The sequence below is a fragment of the Bos taurus genome, chromosome 29 (assembly GCF_002263795.3).
Source record: "Bos taurus isolate L1 Dominette 01449 registration number 42190680 breed Hereford chromosome 29, ARS-UCD2.0, whole genome shotgun sequence".
Lineage (NCBI taxonomy): Eukaryota > Metazoa > Chordata > Mammalia > Artiodactyla > Bovidae > Bos > Bos taurus.
This window is the reverse complement of record NC_037356.1, coordinates 44812732-44831493: the sequence shown is the minus strand read 5'-3', so window position 1 is coordinate 44831493 and position 18762 is coordinate 44812732. Positions and strand designations below refer to the sequence as shown.

General features: G+C 39.4%; 1 protein-coding gene across 12 annotated transcripts in view; it reads right to left on the bottom strand.

Moving 5' to 3' along the window:
• TOP6BL (TOP6B like initiator of meiotic double strand breaks) overlaps positions 1–18762 on the bottom strand; it is an 86821-nt gene that overhangs the window by 25979 nt on the left and 42080 nt on the right. For 10 of the 12 annotated variants that reach the window (XM_059883108.1, XM_059883113.1, XM_059883103.1 and 7 more), the window contains 5 exons: positions 14356–14465; positions 6840–6923; positions 4230–4285; positions 3258–3329; positions 1569–1763 (listed from right to left, as the gene is read on the bottom strand). In XM_059883108.1, the coding sequence (XP_059739091.1) occupies positions 1569–1763; positions 3258–3329; positions 4230–4285; positions 6840–6923; positions 14356–14465 (517 nt within the window). The remainder of the gene's footprint in view (positions 1–1568; positions 1764–3257; positions 3330–4229; positions 4286–6839; positions 6924–14355; positions 14466–18762) is intronic. The other 2 variants (XM_059883114.1, XM_059883105.1) reach the window with 2 other exon arrangements.

Genomic DNA, 18762 nt, shown 5'->3' with positions numbered 1-18762 from the left:
GGGTGGCGTATCTGAAGAGTCAGGATGTGTGAATGTCTTTTAATTAATTGGGTTGTTTAAACTATTTACATTTAATATGAATTCTGTTATGGTTGCATTTAAATCTATCATCTTGTTATGTATTTTCTGTTTGTTCCTTGTATTTTATTTCCTTTTTCTTCTTTTCTATTTTTGGATTCTATTTTTGCTTGGGTGTTTTTAATAATTCCATTTTATCCCCCTTTTTGACTTACTAGTTGTAACTCTTTGTGGTATTAACTTAGGGATTGCTTTAGGTTTTATAGTACACAACTACACCTTATCCAGTCTGCCTTCAAGGAAAAGAAAATAAAATACAAGGAATAAGCAGAACACAGGTAAGGAGATAGATTTAAACTCAACCATAACAGTATTCATAGTAAATGTAAATATCACTTAAAGTTCACACACATATAGTGTGAGAATCCTTCAAACAATATACTTGTTTACTCCTGTGTCATTCTAGCCATAGCATATACTATACCATAATCACTCACCTATGGAAAAAACACTGAGGCTCTATATCTCTAAAAATCTGACCACTTCCAAATTCCAGACCAAAATTTCTATATGGCTATTTTTAAAACATGTTCTGCAGGCAACATAAATGCAACATATGTAAAGCTAAACTAATCTTCTTTACTCCTCAGATCTGCTATTTATAATTTTCATCTTGTTGCCAGCATCATTATTCTGTCAGCCATCCATGGAAATCTTTTCCAACAGCTTTACTGAGATTTAATTTACATATCATACAAATCACCCATTTAAAGCGTACAATTAAATTGGTTTCAGTATATTCAAAAAGTTGTGCAACCATCACCACCATCAGTTTTAGGATATTTTTTATCACCCCCAAAAGAATCCTTCCCCATCTATTTTCTGTTTCCATATATCTATATCTCCATATATCTATATCCACCCTGTATCTTCTACATATAGGGCTGTTGACAGCAACTTTAGCTACTTCTTGCCCCTAATCTCTCCCTAGCCAAAACGGGGAACTGGTTACCTCGTTTTGTTGATTCCTTCCAGTGATAACCTCTCCTTTCCATGCTCATCACACCTTTAGTTCATGCACTTAATATGTCTCACCCAGTTCACTTACTTATGTACTTAGTGATTACTGACTTTTCTCTCCCACCCACCCTGTACAAGGCTGCTGGCGATTCCTAAAACATTAACTGGTTTCCCATTATACACACAATAAAATTCACATTCCTTAGTGTGGCACTCAAGATCCAAAATATTCAACTCCAAACTACTTTTCCAGCCTCACTGCTCCTACTTGCATCATTCACTCCTGCTCCTGTCACACTGGACCATATGAAAACCGGGTGGCACATGGGTCATATTTTATAGTTTTCAGTTTCTTGAACAAATTTACAAGCTTAGCTTTCATATTGGATTTTTGTTTTTATACAAATCATACCAGCTTCTACATACAGAGTTTATATTCTAGCAGCTTTCCTAGGATTGAAATATAAAAATCCATTTTCAAAGACAAGGAATTTGAAATTTTTCATGGACTCTGTCATCAAAAGGATATGGAAACGGAAGAGATCCTGTTCAGCTGGTTGGAAAAGACCTTCGGGCAAGGACACAGAGCCACGGCTGGAGTCAGCGTCAGCTCTCCCAACAAGCCCATTCCCACCACATCATCAGGGATGAAGAGCATCACTGGGTGTCCCAGCACAGGATGGATTCTGCTGCAGGGTAATTCAGTTGTGTCAAATTTTGGTGTACTGTCAAAAAAAAAGCAGATAAGACAAATTTCGCCTTTTTCCCTCTTAAGAAATTATTTTAAAGGGAATTCAAGATTCTTTTTATAACCTCTAGCATATGCATAACCATATAATCCACCACATAAATTTTGCTGGAATAAGTAACTTGTGTCCCACTCAGTGAATCACAGGCAATGGAAAAAGTAGACAAATTGGCATTTCAGGAATTGCAGCGTGGCTCCTGCTTTTGCTCCCGCTAATGGCAGTTTTATATTCTCAAAAGTCTATTTCCTCTACTAAAACTACTCTGTGGTTCTGAGCAGAAGTTTCCAAGATAATTCAAAGATCAGCATGGTGGAGGTGGGGTATGGGTCAGCGGTCCCTGAGTCACAAATGGCCTAAAACTGGCCTCATGATTCTTAGATGTCTGCTTTTACATATGCTGCACTTTCCCCTGAAGAAGTCTTAGGTTACTATTTGGTAGGAGTGATGAGAAAAAACTGGAACATCTTCCACTCCTAGAAAGAATCTTGTGAAATCTGGTATTTGTTTACTTTCTGAGAGCTCTTTTATAAACAGAAAAGAAATATTAATAAACCTTTCCCCCTTTCTCTAATCAGGTCACCCAGGGAAATATGTCCACAAACACTGGCTTAGAGGCTTAAACTCTTTCAGTAAATCTATGATAGCAAGCTGTCTACCTGCAGGGATTGTACGATGCTAGAAGATTACTAAAGAAAGATATGGGATGAGGGTTTTATTTCCTGCAAATATTAAAGAATAAACATATTCTAATTGGAGAGGTAATTTTGAGCAAGAGTAAGAAAACAGATTGAGAAACCACAGGCAGCCTCTTCAAGCCTTAAGATCCTATGGCTACCAGTATTGATTCAGGGGATAAAGCAGAGGCAGAAACTACTGAAGAAAGAATAAATTAGCTGGACTTAAACGTAAGTTAGGCTTAGTCTTGCTATAAATTGGACAGCACAGGAAGGCAAAGCACAGGGTTCTATTCCATTTATTTTCCACCTCCTCCATGGATTTTTTTCTTTTTTTTTTTTGTAGTCTGAAAAAGGTGGAGGTGGGAAGAAAGATGATTTCTAAGCCTATGTAAAATGCTAACACACAAACAATAATATACAAAGAATTCCTTTGTATTCATAGTATCTCTCTACCCAAGAGTGCAAGTAACCTTTTAAAGTAATTTCTCTCTTCTCATGCCTAAATGGAACTGGAATTAGCAGTTTGTTTTGATTCATTCACAGAAGAAACTAAGGCTTGGAGAGAAGAAGGAACATGCATGCCCTCAGGTAAATAAGAATACATTCAAGGAGCCAGGAATAATAATAATTTTTAATACAGATGGCTTAAATTTTTTTACTTTCACTTTTCTTACAGAGATTCTGACACTTGGCACTAAGAATTGACAACTGAGACCATTTTCAATTTCTTCCCACATTCATACTCATAATAAGAGTAAAACATGGAGCGGGACAACAAGGCTTTCCCCTTCACCTCAGGTAATGCTGACAGTTTACGACAAGAGCAATTCCATTCGACAGGTTCAAAGTAGGTTCCTTCTCTGCCCTGCAAAGTAAAGAAAAGCTAAGCCATATATTAAAGACTCTAAGACCAATTTCTGCCTGATACAAATTTAGGTGCATTAGTACCAATTCCAGAGATAACTGAAATTTGGTAACCAATTAACCAAGGGGAAGGGGCTTCCCTGATAGCTCAATTGGTAAAGAATCTGCCTGCAATGCAGGAGACCCTGGTTTGATTCCTGGGTCAGGAAGATCCCCTGGAGGAGGGATAGGCTACCCACTCCAGTATTCTTGGGCTTCCCTTATGGCTCAACTGGTAAAGAATCCGCCTGCAGTGCGAGAGACCTGGGTTCAATCCCTGGGTTGGGAAGATCCCCTGGAGAAGGGAAAGGCTGCCCATTCCAGTATTCTGGCCTAGAGAATTCCATGGACTGCATAGTCCATGGGGTTGCAAAGAGTTGGACACAACTGAGTGACTTTCACTTCACTAACCAAGGGGAATGGCGCAGTGGTCTGCCAATGCAGGAGACTCAAGAGATACAGGTTCAATCCCTGGGTCAGGAAGATTCCCTGGAATAGGAAATGGCAACCCACTCCAGTATTCTCGCCTGGGAAATTCCATGTACAACAAGTTTGGCTGGCTACAGTCCATGAGGTCACAAAGAGTTGGACACAACTGAGTGACTGAGCGCACACAACCAAGAGGAAATGGTTATTTTTAAGTTTACTCATTCCAGTGACAGGGAAAGGCATGAAAGGTTTAATCTACTTATTCATTAAAAAACTAATCTAGAAAATAAGAAAATGTGGGGGTCTTGGAAAATAAGTTTCAAAGTGACTTTGAGTCAAGAAATCAAACTGTGAACCCACTGGAAATAGGACAATAATAACAGAAAAACTGTAGAACCATTGCATAAACTTAAGTCAGGGATTAAGGACTTACCCAAAGATCTCCATGGAGAGGATTCCATTTACCTTTACACTGAAATTAAATCTAATCTGCAAAATAAATGGGGTGTGATATTTAACATGAACCAGAACAAGGATTAAAAGCTTCCATACTCAATTCCTAAAGAAGATACTCTTTATATCATCTTCCCCTCCTCCACTGCAATTTCCCTAAACATAGTTAACACCTGTCTGTGTTCAAATTCTGAATCCTAAATACACTGAGTTCTACCTTAGAATTCTAATTAGTCACAGATTACGTACATCATGCAAAATGCTGGGCTGGATGAAGAACAAGCTGGAATTAAGACTGCTGGGAGAAATATCAATAACCTCAGACATGCAGATGACACCACCCTTAAGGCAGAAAGTGAGGAAGAACTAAAGAGCCTCTTGATGAAAGTGAAAGAGGACAGTGAAGAAGTTGGCTTAAAACTCAACATTCAGAAAACTAAGATCATGGCATCCGGCCCCATCACTTTATGGCAAAGAGATGGGGAAACAACGGAAACAGTGAGAAACTTTATTTTCAGATCAGATCAGTCGCTCAGTCGTGTCTGACTCTTTGCGTCCCCATGAATCTCAGCACGCCAGGCCTCCCTGTCCATCACCAACTCCCAGAGTTCACTCAGACTCAGTCCATCGAGTCAGCGATGCCATCCAGCCATCTCATCCTCTGTTGTCCCCTTCTCCTCTTGCCCCCAATCCCTCCCAGGATCAGAGTCTTTTCCAATGAGTCAACTCTTCGCATGAGGTGGCCAAAGTACTAGAGTTTCAGCTTTAGCATCATTCCTTCCAAAGAAATCCCAGGGCTGATCTCCTTCAGAATGGACTGGTTGGATCTCTTTGCAGTCCAAGGGACTCTCAAGAGTCTTCTCCAACACCACAGTTCAAAAGCATCAATTCTTCTGCGCTCAGCCTTCTTCACAGTCCAACTCTCACATCCATACATGACCGCAGGAAAAATCATAGCCTTGACTAGACGAACCTTTGTTGGCAAAGTAATGTCTCTGCTTTTAAACATGCTATCTAGGTTGGTCATAACTTTATTTTGGGGGGCTCCAAAATCACTGCAGATGGTGACTGCAGCCATGAAATTAAAAGATGCTTGCTCCTTGGAAAAAAGCTATGGCCAACCTAGACAGCATATTAAAAAGCAGAGACAATACTTTGCCAACAAAGGTCCGTCTAATCAAAGCTATGGTTTATCCAGTAGTCATGTATGGATGTGAGAGTTGGACTATAAAGAAAGCTGAGCGCTGAAGAATTGATGCTTTCAAACTGTGGGGTTGGAGAAGACTCTTTAGAGTCCCTTGAACTGCAAGGAAATCCAACCAGTCCATCCTAAAGGAAATCAGTCCTGAATATTCATTGGAGGGACTGATGCTGAAGCTGAAACTCCAATACTTTGGCCACCTGGCCAACTGATGCAAAGAGCTGACTCATTTGAAAAGATCCTGATGCTGGGAAAGACTCAAGGCGGGAGGAGAAGGGGATGATAGAGGATGAGATGGTTGGATGGCATCACCAACTCGACGGACATGAGTTTGAGTAAGCTCCAGGAGCTGGTGATAGACAGGGAAGTCTGGCGTGCTGCAGTCCGTAGGGCTGCACAATTGAACAGTTGAACTCAACTGATGAGGAAATATTACCCTTTGTCCTCTGCTGTTCTCCTAATGTATTTCTTCTCCCCTTCTTAAAGAACTATCCGTTTGTCTCTCTATTGCTTCCATTGTTTTCATATATGGAAATTCCATGCTTTTTTCTTTGTTTTTTCTTCTCCTATCCCCATCAGACTCTTATGTTCTCCCTCCAGTTTACTTTACTGTTGTAATTATTTTCTACCTTCAACCTATACTTTTTCTTTCTACATAATATCATGGGTAATAAGAGACTCTAGAGCCAGACTGTATCCTTTCAAATTGTGGCTCTGCAAGTTATTTAACTTCAGCACCACAGTTTCCTGGGCTGTAAAATGGGGATGATGATGATAAAACCTACTTCACAAGGGGTACTGGGAGAGCTGAATGAATGAATATGTGGTGAACACTTGGAATAGAGACTGGCTAACAATAAATACTGAATCTTGCTTAAGACAGAAATAGTAGGAAACCTGCAAGAAAAACCGGGAAAGTTATACAGCATACTTTATTGCTGTGACTTTATGAACATTTCTAACTACAGGTAATAATAAAAATTTTAGCTCTCCTGAGTTTAAAGTCAGAATTTCCTTATTTACTCTTATAGTCACTTTAGAAAAGGAGGAGATAATCAGCAGTTTATTATCCAGGTTTAAAAGAAAAAAGAAGCACAGAGGAGGGAAATGAGGTATTCAAAGTGATACAATAAAACAGTAAGGCAGTGAAAATATGAATCTAAAACAAAGTTCTCTCTATATCCACAGGCTCTCAAAGATGTCACATGGCCAATACCAAGCCTGCCTTAGAGATACAGGAACCAAACCAATTCAATATTAAAACTTTTAATCACTGTCATAAAAAGAAAGAGAACCAATCAGATGTTCCCATGCCCTACAGAGTAGAGGTCTCTTAAAAACACATGACTTAAACAAGAGAATCATTATTGTGCAGAAAGAACAGCTTACCTTGGGGAGCACAGTGATGACTTTGCGTAAAAAATTCTTTATAACCAGACTATCTGTCATCAAAGTCCTGGGCTTTACATCAGCCTATAACAAAAACATCCACCACATAAGCACAAACTCAAGGGCACAAATGAATTAAATTATGATATTTCTTCTTATAAAAATAACTACACCTCAGACATCCAGGGGGAAAAAAGTAATTTAGATTGGAGCTGAGAAGAGTAATCCTAGCTTAACTCTACTATCCTAATGAGGGTCAATCTGTATTAAGAATTTCAATGGGGCTTTCCTGGAGGCTCAGTGGTAAAGAATCCACCTGCCAGTGCAGAAGACATGGGTTCAATCCCTGATCCGGGAATATCCCACATGCCATGGAGCAATAAGCCTGTGCACCACAACTGTTGAGCCTGTGCTCTAGAGCCCAGGCACTGCCACTACTGAAGCTCATGTGCTTCAGAGCCTGTGCTCCACTCCAACAGAAGTCACCGCAGTTAGCCCACGCACCACAGCTAGAGAGTAGCCCCTGTTTGCAACTACTAGAGAAAAGCCCATATCAGCAATGAAGACTCAGCACAGCCAAAAGTAAATAAATAAAATTTAAAAAACCAAAGAATCTCAATGGAGTCAAAGGAGCAGACGTTAAAAAGACCCTATTTTTAAACCTTAATCTGTTCATCCATTTATTTTTAAGGAAAAGCTGTAAAGCAGAAGCTCATAAGTCAGAAGGTCTGTGTTCTGTGAAAGTGAATGAAACTGGGATTGAACCAGGTCTCCCACGCATAGAAGATGGATTCTTTACCAGTTGAGCCACAAGGGAAGCCCTCCATAAAAAAAAAAAAAAAAAGGTTCAAAGAGATTAAACAACCTTGCCAAGGTCTTGCTGATCTGGCTCCAAAGCTTTAGCTTTAACCACTTTCCTACACTACAAGCCAGTGATCAAATTCGGGTCTCCCACATTGCAGGTGGATTCTTTACCAGCTGAGCCACAAGGGAAGCCCAAGAACACTGGAGAGGGTATCCTATCCCTTCTCCAGAAGATCTTCCTGACCCAAGAATTGAACTGGGGTCTCCTGCCTTGCAGGTGGATTCTTTACCAACTGAGCTATCAGGGAAGCTCTTTACATTTAATATAATGTCCTTAAAACCATAGTTAGAAGGTGTCTCCTAAAAACTAGAGAAGTTAATGAAGAGGAAAGAGAGTCAGAAATCAGTAAGTTTTTATTAGTGGCTCAGAGAATACAAACTCATGTACTAGGTACATATTAAAGGAGAAAAAAGGTCCCAAATCTCAAAATCTCAACACAATAAAGAAAAAAACATGTAAATAGCTAATAAAGAAGAATAAATTATTATAATACTTTTTTATAAGTTCACTGAAAAAAGATCAATAACTGTGCAATGGGTGGGGATGATTAGAATAACTATTATAAAAATATTTTAAAATATTAGAAAAATGGATGGGGATTATTAGAAAATTTGGAAGCAAATCTAGGATTATTAACATGTGTAAGTAGTAGTAAGTAAACACTAACTGTAGCATACATATCAGTCATATCCTTATTTTTAAAATGTTTATTATAAAATGTTCAAATGCAGAAAAGCAATGGTCTCTCTAAAGCATTTTCCATACTTAACACTTCAAAAACAACTTCTTGGAACAGTTTCAAACTTCTGTAACCTTAGTGATTATAGGGTGTATCATATAAAGGGCTTAATTATATCTAGCAGTAAGGCAACCAAAAAAGTGAAAGTTCCTTGAAAAGCTACCAGGGAGGGTCTACCATTAATAATGATGGGAACTATCATTTACTGAACACCTGCTACATGCCAAGCAGTTTACATACAAGTAGAAGATATCCCCATTTTATGGGTGAGGATAATGAGACTAAAGAAGCTAATTAATTTGTCCAAGGTCACACATAGCTAATTAGCTCACAGAATTGGGATTCAAACCTAGATCTGAGAACTCCAAAGCCCACCTTTCACTATACAATGCTACCTCTCCAAGAAAGCTCATTTTCTGTACATAGCTATCTGAATCAGATATGATGTAATCTATCATTATTTCTTATGGAACCTTATGGGCAATGCTTACATATGATTACTGAATATGTATATGTATTTACTCATTGATAAAACACTTAATGTTTATTATGTGCCTAGGTTTACAGAGATAAGTAAAACCATCTCTAAATTTGAAGAGGTTACACTTAAGTAGAAGAGAAAGAGGAAATAAATAATTTATATGATAATGTGAAGAAGCTTTATGATTTAAACATATAAGAGAAGCTAAAAAAATACACAGGAATGATTGGCACCTAATCCAGACTGAGAATATAAAGTGAAATAATGTCAGGTCAGCAGAGGATAGTTAACACAAAACAAATAGCTCCTTTTAAGACCTACTGATAAATTATTGAAAGAGAGAGATGGGGGGAGGGAGGAAGAGACACTACACAATCTTTTACAGCCAGTACCCAGGCCTAATGTACCTTCAGAAACAGTGAACTTATATGTTATCAGGAAAAAAATATGCTGCCAGTCCTGGGCAGCAGAAATTACCACTGAATCATATGTTTCAGTCATTATCCTTAAATACAAGTCTACTCATATGATAGATTATGGGAGGGATTTTATATTTTTAAATATAAACTTATGCAGTTATGGGCTCTATATGACTTTGTAAGAGAATATCAGTGTCTCTTTCTTTGCTTAAATAGGTAAGTACCCAGATGATGGATAATAAGAGAAACACAGAGATAGATGTTTTTATGTCTACATGTATATCTCTAGTCATTGTATCATTTACTATTATAACAAAAATGAATACAAAAATGGATAAATCTGTCAAGATCTTGCAAAATCAAATTGTTTTTTGAAGGACATATCACCCAGCCTAATGGACTCCAAGGTGCAGGACTGAGCATAAACACAAACCCAGCAACCTTTTTTTTGGCCACCTGGCACTGCATGTGGGATCTCAGTTTCCAGCCCAGGGATTCAATGCACGGCCCCTGCAGTGGGAGCACTGGAAGTGCAGCATTTTAACCACTGGACCACCAGGGAAGTCCCACCAGCATCTCTCTTAAATGAAGTTTTCCCTCAGTCTTCCCTGGAATTAGCTTTCCCCACATGCCCAAAGCAGTGGATCACTTGTTACTGCCTTTTCACGGATGTCTCCATTCACTAGCCTTTGCTGTAAACCTTGCTACCTGGCCCTTCTCCCCACCTGAAGTGTACACGTATGATGAAATCTTTTCACAACCTCCCCTTTTCCTCTCCCCATTCTCTTCATTCAAGTATCAAAGACCATCAGATATAACAGAACAAATGCTTTCAGAAATCCTTGTTCCTCTGAGGTTATACTACTCTTACCTCTCCCCACCTATCACCAACTGATTACCTGGCACTAAGCACAGCTGTCCTCTGTACTCTAAGTCCTGTCATCATCTTGGTTGACTTCCACATCCAAGCAGATGACCAGTCTAAGTGAGGACTTGGTCCCAAAATTCTCTGACCTTCTCAACTCCAATGACCTTGACCTCTACTTATTTCCAATCACCAATTTCCACAGCCAGACTGGAGGTGTACTGTTCTGGAAACCTTAAACTGAAACATCCCATTCTTATGTGAAAAGATATGAACCCAGACATGCACCTTGATTAAGTCAAATTATCGGTGCTCTCAATGTACACTTTGACTTGCTTGAGAGAAACACTGCTTTTGCAATAGGGAAGAAAAAGAAATTTTATCACTCTGATGATAATTTTTTATTCTTTCATGAACTCCTTATACCCAGAAAAATCTCTATTACACTGTATTGTAATTATTTGTTTACTTATCTATCATTTCCTTGATATTCCAAGATTGCAAGTTCCTTGGGATCAAGTAACATCTTGGGACTCTTTCTAGGACAGTGAAGCTATCGTGAACAAACAGAGGTATCTAACGGAATGAATAAATATTGAAACAGCACTAATCAATATGAGTAAGGCTTTGATTCAGATTCTGTCACTTAACTATGGAATGACCTTGGGAAAGACAGTCAAATTCTCTGAAATTCTTGTCCTAGCCACTTCAGAGTTGTCAGGAGGCTTAAATAATACATATGCTAGGTGTAAGAATGATCACTTTTTGTTCAGACTGAGTAAAACACATGATTTCCTTTTCTAGCACTGTTTTCCTTGGTTCACTGGAATCAAGTGGCTTTTTTGGGTTTGTTTTTTTTTTTGCTACCTGACAATAATGGTTTTATAACTGTTGTTGTTCTTCTTCAGTAGCTAAGTCCCCTCCGATTCTTTGCAACCCCATGGACTGCATCATGCCAGGTTCCTCTGTCCTCCACTATCTCCCAGAATTTGCTCAGATTCAAGAAATGCAATAAGGCAAAGTGGTTTTCTGAGGAGGCCTTACAAACAGCTGAGAAAAGAAGAGAATCGAAATGCAAAGGAGAAAGGGAAAGATATACTCATGTGAATGCAGAGTTCCAAAGAATAGCAAGGAGAGATAAAAAGCCTTCTTAAGTGAAGAGTCCAAAGAAATAGAGGAAAACAATAGAATGGGAAAGACTAGAGATCTCTTCAAGAAAATTACAGATACCAAGGGAATATTTCATGCAAATATGGGCACAAAAAAGGACAGGAACATCAAGGACCTGACAGAAACAGAAGATATTAAGAGGTGACAAGAAAACACAGAAGAACAGTACAAAAAAGGTCTTAATGACTTGGATGACTACGATGGTGTGGTCATTCACCTGCAGTGTGAGGTCAAGCAGGCCTTAGGAAGCATCACTACAAACAAAGCTAGTGGAGGTGATGGAATTCCAGCTGAGATATTTCAAATCCTAAAAGATGACACTGCTAAAGTGCTACACTCAATATGCTAGCAAGTTTGGAAAACTAAGCAGTGGCCACTGGACTGAAAAGGTCAGTTTTCATTCCACTCCCAAAGAAGGACAATGCCAAAGAATGTTCAAGCGAAAGTGACAGTGAAAGTCCCTGACTCTGCGACCCCATGGACTATACAGTCCATGGAATTCTCCAGGCCGGAATACTGGAGCAGTAGCCTTTACCTTCTCCAGGGGATCGTCCCAACCCAGGGATCGAACCCAGGTCTCCCTCACTGCAGGTGGATTCTTCACCAGCTGAGTCACAAGGGAAACCCAAGAATGTTTGAACTACTGTACACTGTGCTCATTTCACATGCTAGCAAGGTAATGCTCAAAATCCTTCAAGCTAGGCTTCAACAGTACATGAACTGAGAGCTTCTAGATGTACAAGCTGGATTTAGAAAAGGCAGAGGAACCAGAGATCAAATTGCCAACATCTGTTGGATCATAGAAAAATCGAGGGAATTCCAGAAAAACATCTACTTCTGCTTCATTGACTATGCTAAAGACTATGCTAAATCACAACAAACTGGAACATTTTTAAAGAGATGGGAATACCAGACCACCTTACCTGTCTCCTGAGAAACCTGTATTTGGGTCAAGAAGCAACAGTTCGAACCAGACATGGAACACTGGACTGGTTCAAATTGGGAAAGGAGTATGTCAAGACTGTATATTGTCATCCTGCTTATTTAACTTACATGCAGAGGATATCATGTGAAATGCGGGGCTGGATGAATCACAAGCTGGAATCAAGATCGCCAGGAGAAATACCAACAACCTCAGATATGCAGATAACACCACCCTAATGGCAGAAAGTGAAAAGGAACTAAAGAGCCTCTTGATGAAAGTGAAAGAGGAGAGTGAAAAAGGTGGCTTAAAACTCAATATTCAAAAAATGAAGATCATGGCATCCAGTCCCATCACTTTATGGCAAATAGATGGGGAAACAACGGAAACAGTGATAGACTTTATTTCCTTGGGCTCCAAAATCACTGCAGATGGTGACTGCAGCCCTGAAATTAAAAGCTCCTTGGAAGAAGAGCTATGACAAATCTATACAGTGTACTAAAAAGCAGAGACATCACTTTGCCAACAAAGGTCCATATAGGCAAAGCAATGGTTTTTCCAATAGTCATGTATGTATGTGACAGTTGGACCATACAAAAGTCTGAGCTGATACTTTTGAACTGTGGTGCTGGAGAAGACTCTTGCGAGTCTCTTGGACAGCAAGATCAAGCCAGTCAATCCTAAAGGAAATCAAGCCTGAATATGCATTGGAAGGACTGATGCTGAAGCTCCAATATTTTGGCCACCTGATGGGAAGAACTGACTCACTGAAAAAGACCCTGATGCTGGGAAAGACTGAAAGCAGGAGAAGAAGGGGTGACAGAGGATGAGATGGTTGGATGGCATCACTGACTCAGTGGACATGAGTTTGAGCAAACTCCAGGAGGAAGTGAAGGAGAGAGAAGCCTGGAATGCTGCAGTCCATGGGATTGCAAAGAGTTGGACTGGACAACAACATGTCCACTGAGTCGGTGATGCTAGTCAATCATCTCATCCTCTGCTGCCCCCTTCTCCTTTTGCCTCTGTTTGACTAACCATTAACTGCTCCAAATTGTTTACCCTTCATTCCCCTAAACAAGATATGGCACAGCCAAGGATATCTATTGTCCTGATTCCATGTTCATTTCCTTTTAGAAGAAGGATATAATTGTTCCAACATGGAGAATAGCCTCCCATGTGCTTTTTGGGAGAGTGTTTAACATATTCTTTGTCTCCACCAGTTCAAAGAAAGGAAAGATCAGAGAATTGATAATGGGAATGGAGGACTCAATTGTCACTCTCACAAATCAGGGCTACAAACAAATCAATAAAAATCTTTAAACCAACCTAATAAAAATATTTAAATAGGATCTGCACTGGGCATCCATTCTTGCTTTCTTCTTCAGGAGGTCCAAAATCAAATAGTGGTTTATTTCAGTGGTTCTCAAATTCACCTGCACATTAGGAATTATCTGGGATTCTAAAAATATCCCAAAGCCCAGGCCACACCTCTATGGACCAGATTATATTCCCCCAAATTCATCTGTTGCAGCCTTAGCCACCATTTTGATTTATTTGGAGACAGGACCTTAGGGATGTCATAAGGTTAAATGAGGTCATAAGTGTGGACCTCTAATCTGATAGGACTGTCCATGTAAGAAGAGGAAGAGATACCAGAAAGCTCTCTCTCCACATACATACAGAGGAAAGATCATGTGAGCAAATGGTGACAAGATACCTTGAACTTGGACTTCTAACTTCATAAAGAAGCATGAGAAAATAAGTTTCTGTTGTTTAAGCCACCCAACATGTGGTATTTTTTTTTTTTTATGGCAGCCCAAGCAGACTAATCCAACACCCAAGACCAATTAAATGACAACCTCTTAGAGTAAAACACAAACATCACTATTTTCAAAGCTTCCAAGTGATTTAAAATCTGTTCAGGGAAGTCTGGGAACCAATACCTTATTTCAACTTTATTCTATAAAGGACCTACGCTTTTATTTTCTGTTATTACATTTGTAGAAAAATAAGAATCAAAACATCATTAATTTATAGAACCACAGCAAAACTTGCCTCAAAAATCATCTGGAAGGGTCTTAGCCCTGATGTGTCCTGAGAATGGCTGGCCTCCTCTGAAGTCCAGTTCAGGTTCGCAAAGAATCCAGGCAGTACGGATTGCATATCTGTATGAGAAGAAATGGCAACAACAGAGAACAAGCAGTTTGGATAAGCACCAGAGTTTCTGGAGTTGTCCGTTAAACTGATGAGCCAAGTAGGCTTTTCCCTGATGAAAAGATTATCTGCAGAATTTTAAATACAACTGGAAATGGCTATGAATCAGCAAATTGATTGAACATTTAGAATTACTTTATGGGGTTAAGACATTTAATCTCATGTTTTCAATTTTACACAAATTGAAAATTCACTAAATCAGTTTGTATTTTCAGTTCATTTCCACAAGGTCATATCCAATGCCAGAAATCTGAGCTGCTAGTTCTAACTGATAGTCTTATACTTTTTAATAAATCAGTTCAGTTCAGTTGCTCAGTCGTGTCCGACTCTTTGTGACCTCATGAATTGCAGCATGCCAGGCCTCCCTGTCCATCACCAACTCTCGGAGTTCACCCAGACTCATGTCCATCGGGTCAATGATGCCATCCAGCCATCTCATCCTCTGTCGTTCCCTTCTCCTCCTGCCCCGAATCCCTCCCAGCATCAGGGTCTTTTACAATAAGTCAACTCTTCGCATGAGGTGGCCAAAGTACTGGAGTTTCAGCTTCAGCATCAGTCCTTCCAATGAATACCCAGGACTGATGTCCTTTAGGATGGACTGGTTGGATCTCCTTGCAGTCCAAGGGACTCTCAAGAGTCTCTCCAACACCACGGTTCAAAAGCATCAATTCTTCGGTGCTCAGCTTTCTTCACAGTCCAACTCTCACATCCATACATGACCACTGGAAAAACCATAGCCTTGACTAGACATCTGGACCTTTGTTGGCAAAGTAATATCTCTGCTTTTGAATATGCTATCTAGGTTGGTCATAACTTTCCTTCCAAGGAGTAAGTGTCTTTTAATTTCATGGGTGCAATCACCATCTGCAATGATTTTGGAGCCCCCCAAAAATAAAGTCTGAGACTGTTTCCACTGTTTCCCCATCTATGTCCCATCAAGTGATGGGACCAGATGCCATAATCTTCGTTTTCTGAATGCTGAGCTTTAAGCCAACTTTTTCACTCTCCTCTTTCACTGTTCTTCCTCACTTTCTGCCAAAAGGGTGGTGTCATCTGCATATCTGAGGTTATTGATATTTCTCCCGGCAATCTTGATACCAGCTTGTGCTTCTTCCAGCCCAGCGTTTCTCATGATATACGCTGCATGTAAGTTAAATAAGCAGGGTGACAATATACAGCCTTGACGTACTCCCTTTCCTATTTGGAACCAGTCTGTTGTTCCATGTCCAGTTTTAACTGCATATAGGTTTCTCAAGAGGCAGATCAGTTGGTCTGGTATTCCCATCTCTTTCAGAATTTTCCACAGTTTATTGTGGTCCACACAGTCAAAGGCTTTGGCATAGTCAACGAAGCAGAAATAGATGTTTTTCTGGAACTCTCTCGCTTTTTTGATGATCCAGCAGATGTTGGCAATTTGATCTCTGGTTCCTCTGCCTTTTCTAAATCCAGCTTGAACATCTGGAACTTCACAGTTCACGTACTGCTGAAGCCTGGCTTGAAGAATTTTGAGCATTACTTTACTAGCGTGTGAGATGAGTGCAATTGTGCGGTAGCTTGAGCATTCTTTGGCATTGCCTTTCCTTGGGATTAGAATGAAAACTGATCTTTTCCAGTCCTGTGGCCACTGCTGAGTTTTCCAAATTTGCTGGCATATAGAGTGCAGCACTTTCACAGCATCATCTTTCAGGATTTGAAACAGCTCAACTGGAATTCCGTCACCTCCACTAGCTTTGTTCATAGTGATGCTTTCTAAGGCCCACTCGACTTCACATGCCAGGATGCCTGGCTCTAGGTGAGTGATCACACCATCATGATTATCTGGGTCGTGAAGATCTTTTTTGTACAGTTCTTCTGTGTATTCTTGCCACCTCTTCTTAATATCTTCTGCTTCTTTTAGGTCCATACCATTTCTGTCCCTTATCGAGCCCATCTTTGCATGAAATGTTCCCTAATTTTCTTATCTCTAATTTTCTTGAAGAGATCTCTAGTCTTTTCCATTCTGTTGTTTTCCTCTATTTCTTTGCATTGATCGCTGAGGAAGGTTTTCTTATCTCTCCTTGCTATTCTTTGGAACTCTGCATTCAGATGCTTATATCTTTCCTTTTCTCCTTTGCTTTTCGCTTCTCTTCTTTTCACAGCTATCTGTAAGGCCTCCTCAGACAGCCATGTTGCTTTTTTGCGTTTCTTTTCCATGGGGATGGTCTTGATCACTGTCTCCTGTACAATGTCAAGAACCTCTGTCCATAGTTCATCAGGCACTCTGTCTATCAGATCTATTTCTCACTTCACTGTTTAATAATACAAATCCAGGAAGTGAGCTAACTTAGAACTTAAAGCAGAAAAATTCAAGAATAGCCCTTTAAGGCATTGATCTAATACTGTATGGTCTGTCCTTTAAGAGGTAGTCTTTAATAAAGAAAAGCAAACTCTCGCTAATTTGTCAATTAACTACTTGGTATATTTATATACATCAATTTAGAACTCTTTACACAAAGCATCAGTGTGTCCTGGATCACAGTCAACAAACAGAACCTCAAAGTATTCACTATCTTTCCTACTTTCTGTACTCTGGCAGTAATATTATAAAGGGGGAAAAAAACCAAATTTTTCATTTTATAAAATGCTATCCCTTAGTCCCCCTCTACAATAGTGTTAAATGGAAAATTAAATATGAATAAAGATATATCAGTCTCTACAAGTTCTACCTTATAAATGAGGCTGACAGTGTTGATACTACACAAGAATTCAAAATATATCCTATAATAATGGCACAACTTTTTTCTAAAGCATTCATACTGTATATCTAATAAAGTTTTAACCATCTCAGAAAGTATGAACTTTACCAAGATCAAGTTCTAGCTACCAGTCTTAATGGGTACTATTTTTCTTGCCATTAGTTTGTTTTTCAAGGACAATTCAGTCACAAAGCCCAAGATAATATGGCAGCAAGGTTATGCTGCACTGAAGTTTAATGAAGTTGGCACTAAACCAGGATGAGTTGCATCAGTCCTCGGTTTTACCACTGACTCACTTTCTGACCTAGGGCAATGCCCTTTTTTTTTTTTTCCTGTGATTCAATTACCTTTCTGTGAAATAATAAAAAATTTTCCTGAATCCTATAAAGTAGTAATACAATACAGAATGGGGAAAACAAATGTAGATACATGAGAAAAAGTTTTGTCAATAAATTGGAATTCTCTAGAAATCTTAACAATTTCCTTCAAGAATGAGTAGCTATTTGGGGGGAAATCAATTTTAATTAATCAAACCAGTCAATCTTCAAGGAAATCAGTCCTGAATTTTCATGGCTGCAGTCACCATCTACAGTGATTTTGGAGCCCAGGAAAATAAAATCTGTCATTGTTTCCCCATCTATTTGCCATGAAGTGATGGGACTGGATGCCATGATCTTAGTTTTTTGAATGTTGAGTTTTAAGCCAGCCTTTCACTTTCCTCTTTCACCTTCATCAAGAGGCTCTTTAGTTCCTCTTCACTTTCTGCCATTAGGGTGGTATCATCTGCATATCTGAGGTTATTGATATTTCTCCTGGCAATCTTGATTTCAGCTTGTGATTCATCCAGCCTGGCATTTCACATGATGTACTCTGCATATAAGTTAAATAAGCAGGGTACAATATACAGCCTTGACATACTCTTTTCCCAGTTTGAACCAGCCCGTTGTTCCATGTCCTGTTCTAACTGTTGCTTCTTGACCCAAATACAGGTTTCTCAGGAGACAGGTAAGGTGGTCTAGTATTCCCATCTCTTTAAGAATTTTCCACAGTTTGTTGTGGTCCACACAGTCAAAGGCTTTAGCATAGTCAATGAAGCAGATGTTTTTCTGGAATTCCCTCGATTTTTCTATGATCCAACGGATGTTGGCAATTTGATCTCTGGTTCCTCTGCCTTTTCTAAATCCAGCTTGAACATCTGAAAGTTCTCAGTTCACGTATGGTTGAAGCCTGGTTTGGAGAATTTTGAGCATTACTTTGTTAGTGTGTGAAATCAGCACAGTTGTACGGCAGTTTGAACATTCTTTGGCATTGTCCTTCTTTGGAAGTGGAATGAAAACTGACCTTTTCCAGTCCCATGGCCACTGCTGAGTTTTCCAAACTTGCTGGTATATTGAGTGCAGCACTTTAAGAGCATCATCTTTTAGGATTTGAAATAGCTCGGCTGGAATTCCATCACCCCCACCTGCTTTGTTTGTAGTAATGCTTCCTAAGGCCCACTTGACTTCACGCTCCA